Source organism: Drosophila obscura, unplaced genomic scaffold (assembly GCF_018151105.1).
Source record: "Drosophila obscura isolate BZ-5 IFL unplaced genomic scaffold, ASM1815110v1 contig_189, whole genome shotgun sequence".
Taxonomy (NCBI): domain Eukaryota; kingdom Metazoa; phylum Arthropoda; class Insecta; order Diptera; family Drosophilidae; genus Drosophila; species Drosophila obscura.
This window is the reverse complement of record NW_024542777.1, coordinates 1,884,196-1,905,201: the sequence shown is the minus strand read 5'-3', so window position 1 is coordinate 1,905,201 and position 21,006 is coordinate 1,884,196. Positions and strand designations below refer to the sequence as shown.

At 44.5% G+C, this 21,006-nt stretch overlaps 1 protein-coding gene across 1 annotated transcript; it reads right to left on the bottom strand.

Moving 5' to 3' along the window:
• Positions 1–986: 986 nt before the first annotated feature.
• LOC111066782 (transcription factor Sox-1) lies at positions 987–20,146 on the bottom strand. Its single transcript, XM_022355632.2, has 7 exons — positions 19,332–20,146; positions 13,946–14,724; positions 13,679–13,842; positions 6,978–7,044; positions 6,776–6,903; positions 4,470–4,564; positions 987–1,975 (listed from the first exon to the last, which is right to left on the bottom strand). The coding sequence occupies exons 2-7, from the start codon at positions 14,626–14,628 to the stop codon at positions 1,358–1,360; spliced, it is 1,755 nt and encodes a 584-aa protein (XP_022211324.2). The 5' UTR covers positions 14,629–14,724; positions 19,332–20,146; the 3' UTR covers positions 987–1,357.
• Positions 20,147–21,006: the final 860 nt, after the last annotated feature.

The window sequence follows — 21,006 nt, the reverse complement described above, 5'->3', positions numbered from 1 at the left end:
TGTAATTAATGGTTTAATTAAAGAGTTAATTAGCATTTACCTCAAGCCAAACAGCCTAAGTTACATTTATCCATTCCCATCCCGTTAATATAATTGCCGATGCCGAGGCTCAAAAGTGCGGAAAATTAATTAAATGCAATTGCAAATATGCGCGCCCACTAATTAGTGGACGGTAATTCCTTTCCTTTCGGCTCTTGAGGCCGCGTTAAGTTGCCGTTAAGTTAATACGGATTCTTGAGCAATCAGAGTGCGCATTGGTGGGTTTTGTCAACCTTATTGGCCGGAAGTTGCCCTCATTAGGAAGCGTTTAGGCCACCCACTCTCCATCCCCTCTCAAAACACTCTTCAACCAATAACAGTCTTTCTGCAATTAACCTGCAGCCGCCTCGTCTCTCTGCACTAGTGGAATGAGGACGGGTACTGCAATTAATTAAAAAATGGTATTCCGAGTAAAATTTGTTCCCTTGTCCCCTTGTGTGTTCCGCACAAATCTGATCCATTAAATAAAATTTGATTGCGACAGGATTTTTTCGATTATTATATCCTCTGCTTAGTGCAATGAAATAAATGAAATACATGTGGTATGTAAACTATATTATTGAATTATACATACTTTTGTAGGATTTACTCTCCGGCACGGTAAAAAAAAAATATCATGGAGTATTCTATAAAGAACGAATCTCCTTGATGGCCGTACGGGGTATTTAGCTGCCCGCCAAGTATGATTGAATGGGATTATTTCGAAAGTGTTTTCATGATTTTGAAAGATTATATATTTGCATATATGTATTTGTGGGGGTTGGCCATACAAGATCCAATGCGATACCCCCATCAGAACAGACCATCCAAAAATTTCGCTGCTTATGACAATGCGTGTTTTTTATTCTTTGCATTTTTGATATTTTTTTGTTTGTTTGTCTTGTTTTGTTTTGTTTTGCTTTGCTCTTTTTCTGTATTTTAATGTATATATTTTTGTGTTTGTGGTTTTTCGTGTGCGTGTGAGTGTGTGTTAGTGTGTGGGTGTGTAGAATTTAGATACATTTATATTTAAGTTTAAATTTATGCTATGCACTTCGATCTGCGTTTAAAACATAAAAAATTGCACCGCTCGTTGTTGGTTTTTTGTTTTTTGTTTTTTGTTTTTATTTTCTCTTTTTCTTTGCTAGCTCCCTCTCTCTGTCTCTCTTGCTTAATAACTCTCTCCCTCCCTCTCACTGACTTAACGGTAAATGTTGGCTACGTTTAACTTTAATCTCTCGTTTTTCGGATCGACGTTTTCGGGTCTCGGTTGCACGAATATCCCTCTTCCCTAAGTCATAGACAAGTTCAACTCCTCGCTGCCATTGGAGGATGGTGGTCAGAAGATCACCGTCAGAGGCCGTCGAAAGTCCGCGGCGGCTGCACCTGCACCACCACCACCACCACCACCTGCTGCCCCACCAGACGATGCCGTGATACCGACTCCACCCACACCGCCAGCCCCCACGGACGCAGCACTGGCCAGCTGTCCGCCATACTGCTGGGCGTACTGCGCGTAGTCGAGACCCACGTCGCTGGGCGAGTGCAGATGGGGCTTGGCCTCCACCACGCCGCCTCCTTCCAGCTGGGGCGTGGCATCGCGCTCGTCCAGCCCGCTGCTGCTGTTGTTGTTGTGGGAGCTGGCACTGCCTCCGCCTCCGCCTCCACCGCCACTGCCAGCCATTAGCAACTGCTGCTGATGCTGCTGTTGCTGTTGCTGCTGGTGATGCGCCGCCGCATGCTGCTGGGCTCCGTAGATCTTGGATATGTCGAAGGCATAGTTGGCCGCCCGATCCTGGTACATCTTGGAGTCGAAGTAGGCCTTGGTCAGCACACTGGGGTCCAGGTAGGCGCTGTAGGCGGCGGCACTCGCCTGGCTGCCCGCGTTGCTCATTGCGTTGCTCAGATACGAGCTCCTCTCCAGGGCAAACTTGTCCATCTGTCCCGAGAGGGTGGCCTGTCCAGGGTGAAGCGGGGAGTATTAGTATGTGAAGGCAACTCGTTAAATATAAAATAAATAAATCACAAATCTTGTATTTCTATTGATGAAAGTCCCAAGAGAAAGCCCTACGAGTATCTCCTTCCCAATGTTAAACTACTGTCGTGGTAGACACCTTTCCGAACCACCTCGGGGTACATTTGTAGTACTATCTTAATTATTTGCTACTTCTTGCGTTCCTATGGAAACCCCATCGAGCATACTCCATCCAAATCGTTCGCACTCTTTTGAACTATATCAGAGTTAACCACAAATACAGATCTGGAGTGGGATAACCTTCAGATTAGTGCAAATTGCTCAACACTTTTGTGGCTTTATTTGACCAACTAATTGTGGATGAGGCCAGAGCAGGGGCCAGGGACCAACGACAACAACCCCTGACTGGCTAGCGTCGCCCTCCCCTTCCGAACCTCCCCCGCTATGCATAGACCGTGCAAACCGAAACCGTCTCAATTTAATTTTATTTGATTTGCAATACGTTTTTCATTGCTACACCAGTTGCTAGTTATTCTTGCTGTTTTTGCCGATGCTGATGCGAGATTCGGAATGGGAATGTAAACGGGTACTCAGCACATCTCTGAGGGTTGTTTCGCTTCATTTCCGTTTTGTTTTGAGTGGTTGCTGCCATGCCATGCCATGCCATGCCATGCCATGCCCTTGGCGAGGGGTTGAGCTGCGCTCCCCTTTCTGCAGAACACTTTGCTCTGGGCTATAATTATGTTGTTAACACATCATCATCATCACCATCCTCACCATCCTCAGACTCATACTCATCGTCCCCGTCATCCTGTTCCTCATCGCAGGGTTCCCCAACTCGGTGCTCGAGTTTGTGTGTGCCGAGAGCGTTTTGGATTACAATTTGATTTGATTTGATTTGCACCCAATTGGGAATTAGTGTGGATTCGTAAATATTTTGATGCCTTGCAGTTACTGTGGCTCTGTGGGTTCTGGGTACTTATCTGCGAGGCGGTTAATTGATTTAGAGCCCGGCTATGTCTGAGTGGGTTATGTAAGGTTGTGGTTGTGCTGTCGAGCAGGTGTGCAGTGTGATGTCACTCGGTGTTTGGTCAGGGACTTTGCGTCAGCTGTGTCAACATTGGATTTCAATTGGCGAGGAAGTCCATGGCTGGCATGGGTTACTGTACATATTTCTACATATGTCTGTTTAATTATTGATGTAAGCCCAGGGAGTTCTATGGAGTATCTGCGAGGGTTAATGATCCAGAAAGTAGATCCTACGTGTGAGCTTTGCAAATGGAATAAGTTACATTGATGATCATCCATTGGGTTTGGCATTCCTGCTGATCGGAAAGTCATGGTACCAACTGCCAGTTCCAAGTCATTTTAGTCTCAGAAGCTTACATGTACCAGTGTCTCTTATTTGTTGGGCATTGCTTTCATCTGCCACCGCTAGAGCGCCTCCAGTAAAGTGAAATCCTGCGAACAATAGTTGAATTGAAGGAATGCTGTCAGCAATTTGCCCTGTCAGGGCTTTGGGCACCGCCCACTATGAAATTTTCCTACACGATACGAGGGCTCCAAGCCATCCTCCATCATTCAATCAAGATTTTGTTTGGCTTAAACTTAGTCTATTATTACGGCCGGCCCGAGGAGCGATGTGAGGTGTGTTATTATTAGTGTTAATGCCAGGCTTTCAACACCCGCATCGCTTGGCGTCGCATCGCTTGGCGTCGCTCGCATCTTCAACGCCACATCAATCACGGAGTCAAATAGGCTTCTGCCGCAGAATTACATACTTGCCCCTTAACAGCAACAGAGCGGACAATGGCCAGCGAGAGTCATGAGTTTTAATGGGTTTCGATGGGGCTGGCCACCTGAAGGAATGACGAATGAGACTCTAGGCTGGGGGCTCTAATTCGTAGAGCTCTTGGCGGGTTTCAGCAGCTGCCTTAGGGGCCCGGGCGCGACTGAAACAGTTCCACTTTGAGGACATTTCAGCTCGATCCGAAGTCCTGTCACACCTGTCCTGCTCTGTTTGTTTTTGCTACTGGTCCGCCCGCCCTTGTTTATCACGATGAAGGGGAACCCCAGTCCGCTAAACATGTAATGACAACTGGCCGTGGCCAAATCCTTTGGCATGACATGTCAGAAAACTCAATTGGGCCAGGATGCCTCCTGCTTGCGCTTAGTCACGGCCAGCGGACCGCATGTTTTCCGCCTTTTAAAGTGGGCGTCAGCCGTAGGAGTTTGTAATTATGTTATTAAGGCGACCCCAGGGCGGCAGGGGTAGGGGCAGGGGCAGGGGCAGGGTAACCTCCACCTCCACACCACCATCTCCCTCCATCCCATCCATCGATGTACGCTACACTCATACTCGTATCTGTAATTGGTCTTCGCTACCGTTCAGCATTTTTGATGGACGTGCTGGCACTTGAGAGCCCCGCGCTCCATGGACAGGTGTGGCCCGGGGGGGTGGCAAAGAGAGACTCACCTGCGTCGTGGTCGGCGTCGAAGTCTGGCTGAGATGGCTGCCCAGGTGATATGCAGCCGCTGTGGGACCGGGAGCGAAGTAGCCGGGCGTAATGCCTGCAAGTGAAGCAAAAAACAACCAGAGATGAGATGAGTTCGGCTCGATTCGGTTCGGTTCGGATTCGGGTTCGGGTTCGGATCGGGAAGTGAACAAGAAAGAGTTTACAACAATTATCACTATGGATGGCTGCACAGTGGTGCCATGATCGATGGAATGTGGCAGTAAAATGGCTACAACTATATTTAATTTATTTCAGCGCGATTGTAGTATTAGAATTAAGTTAATGCTTAAATTAAAAATCCCTTGAAATTTCTATCAACAGTATTTGGACTGTGGTCCACTGTGCACTGGCTTCTGCAGACCAATTCTGCTTCTTCGACTCGCTTCTGTTGGACTTTACCTTGGTGTGTGTTTAAAATAATTGCCACTCGAAATACTTGCGCCCTTTGTTCGGCCAACTCTTTCATTTCTTTTAAATACAAATTTTTTCTTTCGGGGTCGCCATTTAATTGTACGCTGAATCAGCTATTTTACTGGAAGATGGCTGCGGCCTCGGAGAGAGTACGATCTGCGTATCCACGTATCTGATAGATACTCTCTGGACGGCAGTCATTATCAATTGCCCTAAACGGTAGTCGTCCAGCTGCTCTCTCGGCCTTTTATGGCCAAGTTGATAATTGCAGGCGCCGCTTATTGAAAAAACAACCAAATTTATTTCATTGATGGCGCTACGGGTTGGATCGAAAGAGTTGTTCGAGCCAGCCAAGACGAGCAATTAAATTCGCTTAGACAACAAAGTTTCACTGTATCTGAAATATTTATTTTCCACTCATTGAAAATTTGAAGTAGCGGCGGTTTCGGATGCCATCATCATTGTTATTATTATAATAGCGGATTAGGTGGTTGCTCCATTGTTGTGGATCTTTTTTTTGTTTCTTTGTAACCAAACGGAAGCTCCCATATAATTTTGTGGGATTTCTTAGGTAACTGCCCAGGTCTCTATTTAATTTAATTTTATATTCTTGAAATTCTTCATATAAAATATTCAACCAAGGAACAAAGAAAACCCAATTAAATCGAATAATAAACCTCATAAAACTGTATATTCAAATTAAATCCCTTTCCTCTAGTTTAATAAGAAACCGTATACCCTTAAATTAATATAATGTGTGTACAAGTACATACGTATGTACATATGTTTAGCTAATTCCACAGCTGGTTGAACTTTCTGGTCTCTAAGTCCATCCCATAAAGGGATGGAGTGCATTGATGGGGAAGCCCGAACAGACTAAATAGACTAATTCGGTTTATTTATTACGCATTTCCTACCATTTTTATTATCATTTCCGTTGGGCATAAATCATCCAGGCCCAGAACAGGGCACAGGAGAAAGGATCGGGCAGGGCACAAACTTAGACCGAGAAAACTTGCGCCGAATCGTGAGGCCTAGGACGTTGGCCAGGACAGGGTGAAAGACAAAAAAACGTGACAAATGCTAATTTAAAACCTCCAGCCAACAACAGAAACTACAAACACCACCCACTCCTACCCCACCCACCCTCCGTTCATGAGCATGGAAAATCATGAATGGAAACTTATGCTCATGATGGTTCTTCCCTGTCCGGGTCTACTGCCTCCTCCCAACCCATCACTCGAATGAGTTGTTAAGCCAGGATGATGACTTCACAGTTTGTCAGTCAGCCAGTCAGCCAGTCCCCCACTCAGATGGGTGGTTCCCGTTTCCACGCGGATCTGGGTGGTGCTGCGGCTTTGACAGTGCTGGAGTTGGGGATAGTTTGTCATAGACTGCTGGTTGGTGCTGGTGCTGGTGCTGGTTGCTCCCCTCATATCGTGTCACATTTGCATTTGTCTTGAGTCGAGAGCTCATAAAACTCGCTTATTATTTTCTTCGCTCAGCTTTGTGCTTTGCTTGATGAATTTTCAAGGGTCATTGAAGGGGTGCTTTTGGCATATGTAAATTAAGGATTTCTCCAGCTTTAAAAGTTAGTTTGTGGAGCATATGGATAGGAAGAAAAGGGTTTCCGATTGCATATAGAATATTTTGGTACAAGTACGAGAATTTGTATATTTTTTAAATTTAATAGGAGAACTGGGATCACATCCATAATTGATCCTGGCAGGATACTAGCTTTCGTTTGATCCAATTTAAAGTTTTGCCAACTTTTCATCTTCTGATATCTAACTCAGAATTTGGTTAGTTCTTAGCTAAATCTGATTCAGCTTCGAATTGAATAGAATTTACTTACCGGCGCGTAACGCCTCCACGGGCACCGATGGATATGGCATCGGATATGGATAACCATCGCGCCTCAGGGCCTTGGGCTTGCGTCGTGGTCGGTACTTGTAGTCCGGATGCTCCTTCATGTGCATAGCCCTGAACGGAACAGAACGAAAGGAATATTCTTAGACCAGGCAGATGATACTCTCCTTCACATATCCGAAACTTACCTCAAGCGTTTGGCCTCATCGATAAACGGGCGTTTCTCCTCCTCCGTAAGCAACTTCCACTCTGCACCTGCAAGGGGATTTCATTCAAAATGTGGCTGGCTCGTTAATCCATTAGTTACATTTGGTTCAGGGGGAGTGGGGTGAGGAAGGTGGAAGGAGGGAACACTCTATGCTCTTGTCAAATTCTGGCAACAATCGAAGTGCACTCACGAGAAGCTGTCGAACATAAACATAATTCCCTACATGGGCTTGGGCTTGAGGCCAAAACTTGTCTTGTCTGTGCAAGAAGGATAACAACAACTAACAATGTCGTTGTCAGTTGTCTCTTGTCTCACTCTTGCCTCACCCTTGGCCTATCTCGCATCTATCCGTCTCTTTTGCCACCATTGTTGCCAGCCTTTGGTTCCATTCGATTCAGACGAGCTTGTGTTAACCCCAGCAGGTGGTTTTGGGTTGCCTTCATCACTCCGAGTATTTTGGGTAGGGGTCGTTCCAGCACAGCGCCGATCCTTCTTGAGGGCGTTGGCCAGGACGCCAGTACACATAGATACACGTGCCACACAGCCAAACACACACACACAAAGGCACAGGCACAGGCACAGACACAGGCACAGACACGTAAGTGGCGCATAGGGTGGCTTTTGGAGACCTACGGAGCCATATCCCAGCTCCGGTACATCCATTGTGTGTGTGGAAATTGCAAATGTTTTTAAGTTAATGTAAAATGTTATAATGACATGTGTCATATGATGTCTGAAGGGGGGCAGGGAAATGTACCGCAATGGGCACAGGGCTGAGAGTCCTCACAATAATGAGAGACTTCCAGCCAGTTGGGGTAGTCTGTTTCTAAGAGCTGGGGGGTCGCAAAAGAGAGTTTTGGCGAAATAATGGTTGAGTTCTGTTCCGAGGAGTTTTGCACTGTTTAACATACCCGTTAACTTTCGGGCCAATCATATTTGAATGGAATAAACCGACAAAAATCGAAAGAGTGTTTTCCAAGTATCGAGTTTTCCTTAGCATAATGATAGTGGATGGGCAGCTATTCTGCTCTTTAATATTTCCGGGGGAGAGGGGCTAATAACACGATTTTAGTTTCCGTGAATTCCAGTCCTTTCCGACTTATCATCCACCGTAATCTGCTTCTACGCCTTAACTAAACAATTGTAATTCCCTAATCACCAAAGAAAAACCAAGAAAATTTGGACATATTGTATATAAATTAGTTGATAAATTGCTGCCGAGTGTGTGGGGACAAGTCGCTAATTAGTTATAACGTGTAATTTTAGTGGCTTGTCATGCAGACACAAAGCCAGAGTAATGCCACATACTCGTACGGGAGTACAGAGATGCACACATGGGAGATACAACACACATTGTTGTGACAGCACCCTTTGTAGCCGGAGAAGGAAACGAAACGAGTGTCAGACTCAGGCTCTGCCTGTGGCCCACACAGGGACCCACAGCAAGTCAGATAGGGCAACAAAAACTATAACAATAGGCCCAATACAAAAGCCCAATTGTACAGCCAGAATCTCCTGACTCCCCCTGGCCACCCACTCATAATGGTAAAATACTAATTTATAGATACATTGACAGCGTCCCAGTCCCCCATCCACCATGCCCCAGTCCAGGGCCAAGCCAAGTGCCTTCTGCCCATCAAATGAGCAACTTCTCTGTGCTCTCCTTCTGTGGACGACACCTTCAAGAGAATGCCAGCCTGGGGATCGAGGAACAAGAGTGGAATGGAATGGTGCCCTGGACGTTATAATAAACAGACACGAGCAGGGGAGAGGGGACGCTACAGAGAAGGGAAAACATCTACAAGTTGAGCAGTTGAATAAACTACGAGTCGAGTAAGCCCACAAAAGGATGACAATGACAATGTCTATGTTTGTCCAATGTCTATGATGTTGGCGCCCCTTGACCAAACACTGCACAAAGAAAGCTGTAGACGGGGAGGAGTCTCCGTCTTCGTCTCTCCCTATCTATCCGCTCCTCTGGTGCGTTGACTGGCGTAATAATTGATAGGAAAAACAAGCTACGAGTATAAGTAGCAAGATGTTGCAACCTTACCGAGGCTGTTTCTGGTACAATTCTGGTTCAATTAACAAGTTTTTCCGGCCTGGAAAATGCTGCACGTTGTTAACCCACAGAGCAAATATTTAACCGCCGCCGGCTCCAGTTGCAATTTACAGTTTATGTTGGGGTCTGCAGCTACACTTTTCACATACTCGTACAGTTGTATGTAGTTGGTCAACGTTCCTGTCCCCCCCATTCACACATTTCGATACAATCGGGCTACTTATGGGATTACTTTGCTTCTGTTCAGTTCAGTTCAGTTCTGTTCCGTTCTGTTCGGGGCCCACTCATAACATGGCCACAGATTAAATTGTTTGTCCAGCAATTTAATGCTTTCAGAGCGCTGGGAGTTTTCCTCCTTGTTTTTTGTTTGACCAGTCGAAATTTGTTTTATTTGCTTAGCTTTTGTGTGGCAGAAATGTGAGACGAAAGGTTAAAATCTTGGATGACATTTCGATGTGTTGGGGAATACACAATGCGGAGGGGAATACTCGTACACAGTAGACTATAAAAATAATACACCTAACTAAATGGGAAATATTGGAAATTATTCAATTAAAGAAAGGATGGAAATGGTCAATTGAATCAATTTTTTAAATATTAAATTACTATTAAATTAAAGTTTTAATATATTGCCAAAATATTCTCAATATATATATATATATATATACTCGATTTACACACGTACAGTAAGCTGATAAAATCGACTAACCCTTCGGTGCAGCTTGATTCTGGTCATGACTGGTGGTCCCATTGAAAAAATGGCCCCTTTATTTTTACCGCTTGTTCTTGGTCTTGATTGAGCGTGCTGTAATTAAGAGTGTACCGTTTGTATACAGCCCCACAGACACAAATCCACACACCTGTCAATTGCAAAGGCAGCGGCGTAACCTTCACGCCCACTCACCCCTCCAGAACTCTTTTCGAAAGCTTTTCCAATTGCAAACTAATCAATTGTTTGCATTTTATTGTGCAACAAAAGGATCTCGATGGAGGAGGGGGGTCGGCCAGAGAAGCAAAAAGGCTTGAGTTCAACCTTTTGTGCTCCCAAGCCCAAGTCTCTTCTTCTTCCACGAGTATGGCATTGTTCCCTTTCGTTCAGTCAGTCATTCATTCAGTCGTTCAGTCAGTCTAACTGTTCATTCATCTAGCTCTCTTTTCGCATTGTTTGGCATTATTTAATATTCCCGCAGGAGCAGGCAGCAACGAAAGAAGGAGCAGCAGCTTTGATTAAAAATAAAGAAGATTGCTGATTCGACAGGTTTTTCAATTATTGTGGAAAAAAACAAAACAGTTCGGGAAATAAAAGAAGAGGTTAAAGCTAGCTAGCTTCGCAGGAAGAAGCTCTTAATACCCTTGGAAATCGATCGATTTCCAGATTAAACAAATTTATATCAGACCAGTTTTCAGTTTGGCAACTTTGGCGAATTTTACGACCATTACTCGTATTTGCCGTGGAGTGTTCCGGGGTTCCTTATTATATACAAAAAATAAAGGACTGATAGATACTCTATGCCTTCTACATGTGTATTAAAGGTAGATTGTTGTTATTGCTGCTTTCACCTTTTGTTGCTGCTGCTGCTGTTGTTGTTGTTGGTAATTCAAATTTCCAGACAGTAATTAATGACAGTTACAATTTCAATTAAGCCCGGGCGCAACACAGAATTGTTTTCTATAACATTCACTGCGTTGTTGAAGTTTTTTCCTTCTCATTCACAGTTTTTTTTTCGCATTCTGCCCATTTTTGTTGCATCTTTTGTTGGGCTTTGTTTTTGTTTCTGTTTTGTATAATAAAATAAATGGCATCGCCGGCGGCAAACGGTGGCGGTGACGGTGACGGCGTCGTAGGCTGAGCCTGAAGAGGCCTCTCCACAGTTGCCAGTCCTTCTCTCTCTCTCTGTCTCTCTTACTCTATCGCATGCACACGCTCTGTCTGTCACCCACACACACACACTTTTTCTTTCTGTCCCTTTCTCCCCTGTGTATGTGTGTGGTGAAAAAGTAGCTTTCGCGCCGCCATTTTTTGTGGCGCCTTTGTCTATGCCACAGTTTTTTCCTCTTCCTCCTTTTCCGCCCACTTTTGTGCCTTTTTCTGTTTGGCAATTTCTCATAATGAGCAAAATTTTTTGTTGCTTTTGTTGCTGCTGAATTATTCATTTAATTGAATGCTGGCTCAACTTTTCTCAAGTGCTAAAAACTCTGACATTTTGTGTAGATGTGGCAAATGTTTGCCTTTGCTTTCGTTTTTTATACTCCCATTATTTTGCTGATTTAATAAATTGTTGTTTCGGCTTTGTGGTGTAACGAAAGTTTTCAAAATTGTCCTCGACATTATTAATGGCATAGAAGAAGTGCCAAGTTGAGTGAAAGCAAGTGAATGGAGGCGCAGAGAAAGGTGGTAAAGGAGGAAGGAAGTTTTTTATTCAACGCCACAAATAACTTACTCTTGTGAGAGAAGTATTTCTATTTTAAACTGTACTATTGGAAATGTATTTACGTATGTATATTTTATATATTTATCTGCCCATCTAACATCTAACTAAGTCTTAGATTTTGAATATTTCATTCCTTTATTAAGAAGCTATGAATATTTCGAGAAAATATTTGAGAGTTTTCAAATATATATATACATACATATGTACACGTACATGTGCTTTTTAGCAAACTGTGTATCCCGTAAAAAACAATCTTTGCACTTTGTGATATTTTTTTTATCAAACCTTGTGGATGCCAATCCTGCTCTGTCCCTGTTCCACTCTGTCCCACTTTCCACCTTTGCCACAAAAGAATTTTGGAAGGCCCCCCTTCCATTCGTTCTCCCGTTCTCTCTCTCTCTAAACAAACTTAACAAAGACTGCAACTGACAGCAAATATTACACAGTAAAGCAGAGGGAGAGGGAGAGAGTGAGAGAACTGTCAATTCGCATAATGGATTTGGCAAAAAAGCAGAATAAAAAGGAAAATGTGAAGAGCCAACAAAGCTTTCAACCAAACACAAGGAAAATCGAAAATAATTCGAAATTCAAGTTTGCTTCCTAAATTGTGTTTAAGTTTTCTCCTTCTCGTGGATATGTTTACATGTCCTGAACCCTTAGATAAGGGGAATTGGAGAAGGCCCCAAGTATAAAAAGCTATTTCCCTGAAAGGAATAAGGGGAATTCCCGGCAGAGCCAACCCCTTTGTTTGCATCCTTCAAGTGCAGCGAATTTCCTGCCGCTGTTGCTCTTTGGTACGCCCAACTGAATGGCAAGTGAGTCGCATTTAATTTGCTTTTGTTTTGGCCCAAACAATGGTTAAATAAAAATGCAAGAAAAAGTCATTTAACAAGTGCTTCAATGGAGGATTGCAAGAGGGCACCCGTCGTGGAGTTTTGTTATACGAATTTCCAGAAAAATGATCCGAGATGAAGTCGATGACGATGAGGATGAGTTTGAGTATTGCTATCGCTGTTATGACAGCACGCAAAGAACTGATTAGTGTTTCCTTCTGCTCCTGCTCCTGCCCAGACCACACCACACCAGACCAGAGCAGAGCAGAGCAGAATTCGATTCGATTTTCATATAATATGCATGAGCTGATCGAAAAAGGTAGTCTAGGCCCAGCCATTGTTATGCTAAAGAACTCGCCTGCCTGTCACTTGCCACGTGTCGGATTGAAATTGAATTTACTGCCCGAAAAATGCTCGCCCAAAGACCCAAGACACGATAAGACCAGCCCGGGATTAGCTCTCCCCCCTCCCGATCCGAAGAATAAACTACTTAACTTTGCAACTAGTTAAGCGGGGCGAGACAAAGCCCTCAAGAGGCCAGTGCCGTGATTTGGCAAACTTAAGCGGGTGGGTGGCATGCTCAGCTTGTGGGAATCCCAATCCCAAACTCAAACTCAAACCCAAACGGAACCCCTTCTTCCAGCCATAATCAACAGCTTCCTCCTCGTGACTGGTGTGCCGCCGCTCTTCCTGCTCCATTGTTTGACAGCCGCTTGTCACTTTTGACAGTTGCGCTGAGTACCGGAGTTAAGGCGGGAGTTTTTTGGTTTGTCATTGCCATTGTACAGTACAGTATTACGTTGATTAGTTTAACTTGCATAAGAGGTCGACACATACAGCCACAGCCACAGACACAGATGAAGAGAAAGAGAAAGAGGGGCAGGAAGATGGAGCGAGAGACACCATTCCATGGTGAGTGGGTGCGAGAGATTGGCAGGTCGTGTGCCGCATTTTAATTTCGTTTTGTATTGCCTCATCCTTTGTCTTCAGATTATATCCATTTCGAGGGCAAAATGTTGCCACCAGATAACCGAGATTTTTGTGGTTTATGTTACACACACACACACACACACACACAACACAACAACAACAAAAAGAAGCGAAGTTGAAGTGCGCTAAGCTTGGATATAAATAGTTGGTTTATTCTGGAAACAACAGCTTTGAAGGAGGCAATTGAGTACGACAAAACTATCCATTTGCTGGGGGAATATAGGGCATAAAATTCAAATTATGTGCGTTGAAGGATGTGAGTTTTCTGACTAGCCCCAACATCATTTGTTTCAAATTCAACAAGATACAGCGCCACATTGTCATTTAGTCCAGTAGAAGGAACTCATCAGTAGATGCTACTTACCCAGTCTCTTGGATATCTCTGAGTTATGCATTTTGGGATTATCCTGAGCTATTTTACGCCGCTGCAGACGCGACCAGACCATGAAAGCATTCATCGGACGTTTGATGTGCTCCTCGTTCTGGCGCTTCGTTGTGTTCTGGATCATCAGGCTGAAGAATACATCGCTGGGAAATAATTGAAATTGAAATGGAAATTAGTTGTTTGTCTGGCAACCCAACCTCCACCATGAGGAGGAGTCTGTGTCCCCATCCCCGGCGGCTCGCTCACCTGGCGCTGCTGCCACTGTTCATGAGGGTGCCCATATTCTGGTGCAGGTTGCTGATGGGCGAGGCCTGCGAGTTGTGATGCAGATGGGCGGCGGCTGCGGCGGCCATCACGCTGCTCGATGCACTGGAAGCGGATCCGTGGTGTGCGGCACTACTGTGGTGGTTGCTGGCGGAGGCAGCCCCACCCGCAGACAGGTGCGAGCTGCCGTTGCTGTGGGGCTGGTGCAACGACTGAGCCTGGCTGTGGCTGTGGCTAAGGTGGGAGGAGGCAGACGACACCGTTGGCTGATTGTGGGAGGACGCTGTCTGCTGCTGTTGTTGCTGCTGCTGTCCTGCCTGATGGTGTTGGTGCAGCTGGGAGTGGTGGTGGGCCAGATGCAGGGCCGAGTGGGGATGCAGGCCGCTCAAACCACTCGATCCGTTCGGCGAGCCGTTGCTGCTGTTGCTGCTGCACTGATGGTGCTGCTGCTGCGATTGCTGGTGCTGATGGCCCAGCGCCAACTGCTGACCGTGCAGGTGATGGGCGTGGGTGTGGCTCTGATCGGCCTGCTGGTGATGCTGCTGGACGGCCGCTGCCAGTTGTCCGAGGTGATGCGATCCGCTGCCGGAGCTCAGGTGACTCTGTAGTGGATGAGCTAGCGATAGGCCAGTGAGCGACAGGTGTGTGGATAGACGTTCCATCATATTGCAGATGGAGCTGTGGGCTCTCTACGGCTGCTATGTGTCTGGTGGCTCCCGGCACTGCTGTCAGAGGTGATGTGGAGAAGTTGAAGTGTTGAGCTGGGGAAATAAAACGGCTGGGTTAGTATTTCTCCTATGAAGTATCCGCCCCGTGTGGTGGAACTCTGACTCTAGTAAGAGTCTATGGAAGTACTACCTATACTGGCTTCCACTCCATGCTTCAATCATAGGAAATTATCGTTCATTGCGCTCCTTAAGCAATGGCTTAATTTCCCATCAAATTCAAAGTCATTTATAATTAGTTTCCATTAATTCACGGAACCGTTACCCAACCAGTTGCCCCTGGGATCTTTGTTAATCAATTAACTAATTGATTCGAGCTTTTAAAAGTATGTCGTCTGTGCCCATTCTTCGGAGACGGAGAAACAATGCGGTATGGCCCGGCAATGCCAGTGGACCTGCCCCAGAGCCACTTGCGAGCCGCGCTGGCGGTTGCCACCTCAACTCGACCGAAATTGGATGCGAAACCTTTCCACTCGCCCATTGTCCGGGCCAAATGTCAACCCTTAAAGCCGTGTGGGATGCATACGGCACCAACAACAGCGACACCGCCAACGGAGGCGGAGGCGGAGACGGAGATGGAGACGACGTCGTCCATCCTTTTCATTATGCGACGGGGCACTTGAAACCCATTTCTTTCCCATTTCCCATTTTAGTACTTTTGTATTTTATTTTGCACCCAAGCCGCTTGTTTTGGACACGGGTGAGAGGTGGGATGGGGAGCGTTGATAGGCTTCACTTTTAGGGCTTTTCAATCCCACATGTGCGTGCATTATAAGCGGGATTTACGTGGTCCACTTGATGCCCCGCTCCCTCCTTAATGTGTTGAATGCGAGGTGGGAGAGGAAAAGGGTCAAGAAGCCAGCGTCCGGCTAAACGCTTTCAATTTGTTTAATGGTCCCTTTCGGATTCGAATACGGATTCGGAGCATATCTCGAGTACAATCGAGTGCGGGCGTGCCGAGGACATATGCCACATGTGAGCACTCATTCGATGGCTGCTCTATGCCCCGTATGCCTTGCTCTTTGGCTCGCATTATCCCCGGCAAATGTGTCATCTGCAGTGGATATTTGCATAGAAAGGAGACCAGAGAGTGGTCCGAACTGGGGCTGGAAGGTTGGCTGTCCATTTCGGCAGCGAATTTCCAAGCAATTAAGTTAGCCCGCAAACCGAGAAAGTCTGAAGAGAGTGACAATGAAAGTGTGTGTGCTACGTCCAGCTATCTGCAACAAAGGAAATCTGTAGCTATTATTATATCTGAGTAAACTGCAAACAACGAGGAATAATTCGACAATCCATAGGTTGATTTCCTGAGAAGATAAACCCAAATCAAGGAGACTGCTTTGATTAAATCCATCTGACTGATTGTGGAAAATATTATTATATTGGAAATATTTAATATTCAAAAATAAACTCAACTGTTTCGGTTTCCATTTTAATTGGAACGAATATATAAACGATGAATATAAATAAATAAATTGATTTTTTCTACTGCTGTGGTATATTTTTTTCCTTATATTATTGAATTATTAATGTAAGTTTATGTTGTAAGTTTATGATTCTAAAACTATTTTGTACCCTTTCTATTTAACCTTGCAGAGTACCAAGTATGTATGTATGTTCACAAATATTCCTGATCCCCATGAAAATCTTCCTTGATTCAGTTTTAAATTTCTGGTTTTGGAAAAATATTTTGATTACTCTTATTTGAATATAACGCAGTAGGAACCTACAAGATCAGATCTACGATCGATTTGCAAGGGCTTGCTTGCCGGGAATAAACCATCCATTCTTGTTTATATCGAATTCCAGCCATTTGGCCTATAAATTTCCTCGTCTGCACATCATATGGCTACCACAGGCTGTACGACAATTAACTGGTCAAGTGACCATGGTCCATTCATCTTTATCTGTCCGACTCTGTTGTTTTCTCTTGGTGTTGGATTTTGCCCTACCATTTCTCTGGCTTTCTCTCTCCTTCACTCACTCTTTCTGTCTTTGACTCTTTTCCCGTGTATCTCTCTCTTTCTCCCTAGCTCTGTTCATTTGCATTCTTGGCCGATGAACAGCTTCGTGGTTAATAACTTGTGTTGGGCCTATGCGAGGCGACATCTGCACTGCTTCCGGGCATTACCGCGTGGTGTTAAAGTAAAAATTGCCCAGGCATGCGTATTAAGCATGAAATTTATTTAAAAATGAAAAAAGGAGGAGCAGAAGTAGGAGCTGCAGCAAGGGGAGCCTTGGGACACGCATGCTCGTATTTGTAATCCTTATGGAGTGCAAACAAATTTCTGTGTTGTCAAGTTGCCTTCTTTTCTTTTCATTTTATTTCGTTTCATTTCGTTTCGTTCCTCTTCCCTTTTCTTGTCTGTTTGTTGCAGTTGCAGTTTCAGTTGGTGGTGCAGTGGTGCACCACAGGGCCACCATCTGAGGCGACGGTTGCACCACCAGCTGTGCACAAATTGCACTCCAGATATTTTTATTTGCTGTGAATATGGCAAGCCAAAGAGCTTCTTCTTTTCTTTAATCGTCTTCTTATATTCATATACGAGTATGTGAGTGTATGTATATATATATCTGATATTTATTTGTAACGGATATGAAACCGTTAAGCGGCTGTAGCGTGGGCCTGGAGAGCACTCAATGCATTCCTTGGGTGTTAATCTAGTGGCCTTAATAGATAACCCCGCAGATATTTTATGTCTGGCCTTTCATATGGAGACCTTCTTTTCCCCCTCCTTTTTGGTATCGCAGTAGGAGTAAAAATTAACCCGATGGCCACTTGAGTTTCGGGGGCTATCCTCAGTCCCCCATCCCCAGTCCCCGTTCCCCAGTCACCCATCCACCAAGCATGGCATGCCTTGTTGTAGCTGCTTCTCGTTCATTTGTTCATCCGTTTGTTGGTCTGTCAAACAAGAATTATGATCGGCTTAGCCACATGCTGAGCCGAGCTGGAAGAGGAGTTCAGTTCGCTGCTCTGCCCCAGAGGAGTCGCGGAGTCTCTGCAGTCGAAGAATCTCAATACAGGTAGAGCTTTAAGTGTCTCCACTTTGTGTTGAAATGTATCGCATCGTGGCCATTCCCATTCGGTACCAATTCCCAATCCCAATCCCACAGTCCCTCCATTCAAAAGTGTCTCTTGGCCGCCTGCTGGGCCCCGGTCTTCTGCTGGGGCCCTAAGCCGCTGGGCCCCCTAATGTTTGTAATTAAGAACTTTCACACTCGCAACAATCGCCTCGTAAATGTATCTCTCCCTACCTCGATTCCTACCATCGTTTCCCTCCTTCTCTTTTGGCTGGTTCAGTGTCAAGTTCGTGTCAAGGGCAATGCAGATACTGCTTCGGATTCGAGCTCAACCGCATAATAATTAGAAGTCTTGGCCAGCAGCACCTCCCGTCTAAGGTTGTAGAATGTACATTAATGTTATTGAATAAATAGGTGGCCTAGACAATAGAGTTCGCATAACATCTGTTCCGCTCGCAGTTATTTGGCTGCGGTAAGAGACGCAAAATAATTTCACAAAATTCTATTTGCACAATTGTGTTTGCCCCTCCATCGGGTATTGCCTTTACCCTCTTTCCCTGCCAAGGTTCTCTCGTTTGCTCTACAGTTTCAAAGGCGAAGGAAGAGTCACAAGGCACGTCACATTCAATTCTTCTGGCCAATTGTTTTCACGAATCTTGTGCAAATATTAATAGACATATTTTCTTTATTTTATTGGCTCTAATTGCGTCATTCCGATTCTTTGGGGCTTTTGACTTTGAACATTCCTCAACATACTCGTATGTAGTTGTAGTTTTGAGCTGTAGTTGTTTGAGGCTCCTCATCAAAAATTAAGTTAACCAAACAGCTTTGAATGCTTGAATTCCCTTCGAGGGCAGCGGGCAAAGAACTTGATTTAATTCAAGTGGAAGATCGAAAGCAAAAGTAAATATCAGTCGAGTGGGGCCACAAAGACACCGACCATGATGTGGCAGAAAAAGAAAAGAGGAAAATCCTGAAATTATCCAAACAATGAAATCTGTTGATTCTGCTTGTATGGTACTCTCTCCATGTTGAATGTTTACCTAATTGATGGTCATATAAAGTTTTTAATTTAACAATTAAATCATACCTTAGAAAAGCGGGAAAAAAGTGTTCAAATTTGATTTTATTATTTTATTTCTACATTGTGGACAATATTTGAGCTATGAAAATTCTAGAAACTTCCTACATGATTTTAAATTTGTATAATTTGCTTCGGATAAGTTAGGCAATGCAAAATTCATCTTTTAATTCATATAGTTTCAATTTAGATCTCTTCTTTTTAGATTCTTTTTAGATACATGTATAATTGATTTTATTTCCTAAGGTAGGGATGGAGTAATGAGGTCTAAATATGCCCTGAATATTTTAGTTGATGGATTTATCAAAAACCGCTTCTAAAGGCGAGTATCTGGAACTATTTGATCAATTTTCTTTATCGCAAGGGGATAAAAGATATTTTAGTATCTTTGATTCTGATGTATACATTTGAGCATTCTTTATTCGATATCTGGTTGATTTTTACTCTGGCATATTTGTGAATTAAAACTTGTTAGTTTGGTAACGTCTAACGTCTCCGGCACTTATATAAATAATATCTTACAAATTAAGCCGAGTCTTACCTTCGAAAGGTCTGCATTTCCTTTGTATTTTCCGTTTTTCCGGCGATGTGAATCAAGCAATCGATGCCACCATATACACAGAATATTTGTATGTTTGTATACACTACCAAATCATCTGGTTAATATTTGTTTATGGTTTTTTGTTGTTGTTTATAGATTCCACTCTCTCTGACTTGCCATAAAATATTGAATTTGTAGACTTTTATGATCTTGAGCTGTTTCTGTTGTTTCTGTTTCGTAACCGAATCTGTTTGTCGAACACTTTACATTTGGGCTATCACTAGTTTATGTTGATTTGTGTGCTGTTTGCTTGTCGTTCATTGATAAGATACTTATGGATCCTCTTCTTCTGGTTATTGTTATAGCGAGGGATTCGATTCTTCGAAGAATTAAGTTTGTTTGATTTGAAGTTTAACGAGGGAAATAAGTAGCTTAGGATTTCACGAGTTTATGGGTGTTCTGTTTGATTTTTATTTTTTATTTTTATTTGGGTTTGTTTTGATGGGGAGCACTTTAGTGAGCATAAAACCTGATATAGTTTGGGGTATTTTCTTAGGCAGAGACCACTGTTAGGATTAAGTTTAGAGCACGGATAAGTTTTGGAAAATAATGAATATTTCTTGTATAGTCCGAACTTGTTCCCAAAGTTTGCTTTTATTTTTCTGATACAATATATATTTTTTGCGAGGAGGCTTTAACCGTCGCTGCTGGCGCTGCTTCTGCTGCTGCTGCTGCCGTTGCTGGTCGATGGCTCTTGGCCAGTTGCTGCATCTAAGCGCGCTTTGGCGGCTATTCAACGGATACGTTCCGACGCGTAACTAAAAACTTGGCGCGCGCTCTCTTAGCCCACACGAGCCAAAAACGAGTCACGGCCCAGACATTGGCCAAGAGGGGATCGGACCGGGGCAGATTGGGGTCGGTCTCTGTTCGGCGACAGCTGCTGCTGCATCGCCGTCTATGTAACGTTTTTGCTCCACACATACAAAGGCACACACACACACAGGCACACACACACACAGGCACACATTTACTTAAGCAGCCACGACAAAATCCTCTCAGAAAAGCAAAACTTTGACTCCGCTCAAAGCTTGAGCTCTCTCTTGCTCCCTCGCAGCTCGGAGTAACTTTTTTCCCTGTCAAAGCTTTCTTTCTTATTGGTTTGATACGAGCTCTTTATAGATTAACATAAGAGGAATGATAAGAACAACTCTCTAAAGAGAGCAACACTTGCCTGTTGGTGTTGGTGAGAGAGCGAGCGAGAGTGCCAGGGAGCCAGGTGACATTTCGGTGAAGAAAAAATAACAAAAAAAAAAAATGTAAAACGGCTGAAAAAGATGAGGGAAAAGACCGAAACCAAATGAGAGACAGGGACAAGCTAAGCCAGAGAGCCAAGGAGAGAGACAGAGAGCGAGCGAGAGCTCCAGAGGGAGGGCGATAAGCACGAACAGGTGTTGCGTTGGCGTGCGAGTGGGACCACTCTATCGGGCCAGCACGGCGACTATAGCCATTGCACTCTATAGGACAGAAGCTAACTGAATATTGCTTGGTCTGGCCTGGCCTGGCCTATGGTGGGCGTTTCCCTTTCGAATGCTTCTGGTTGGGGAAGGTTTCGGCTTACATGGAACTGAACCGAGGGGGCAGGCAGCGGTAGTGGGTGTACGAAGGGTGGAAGGGC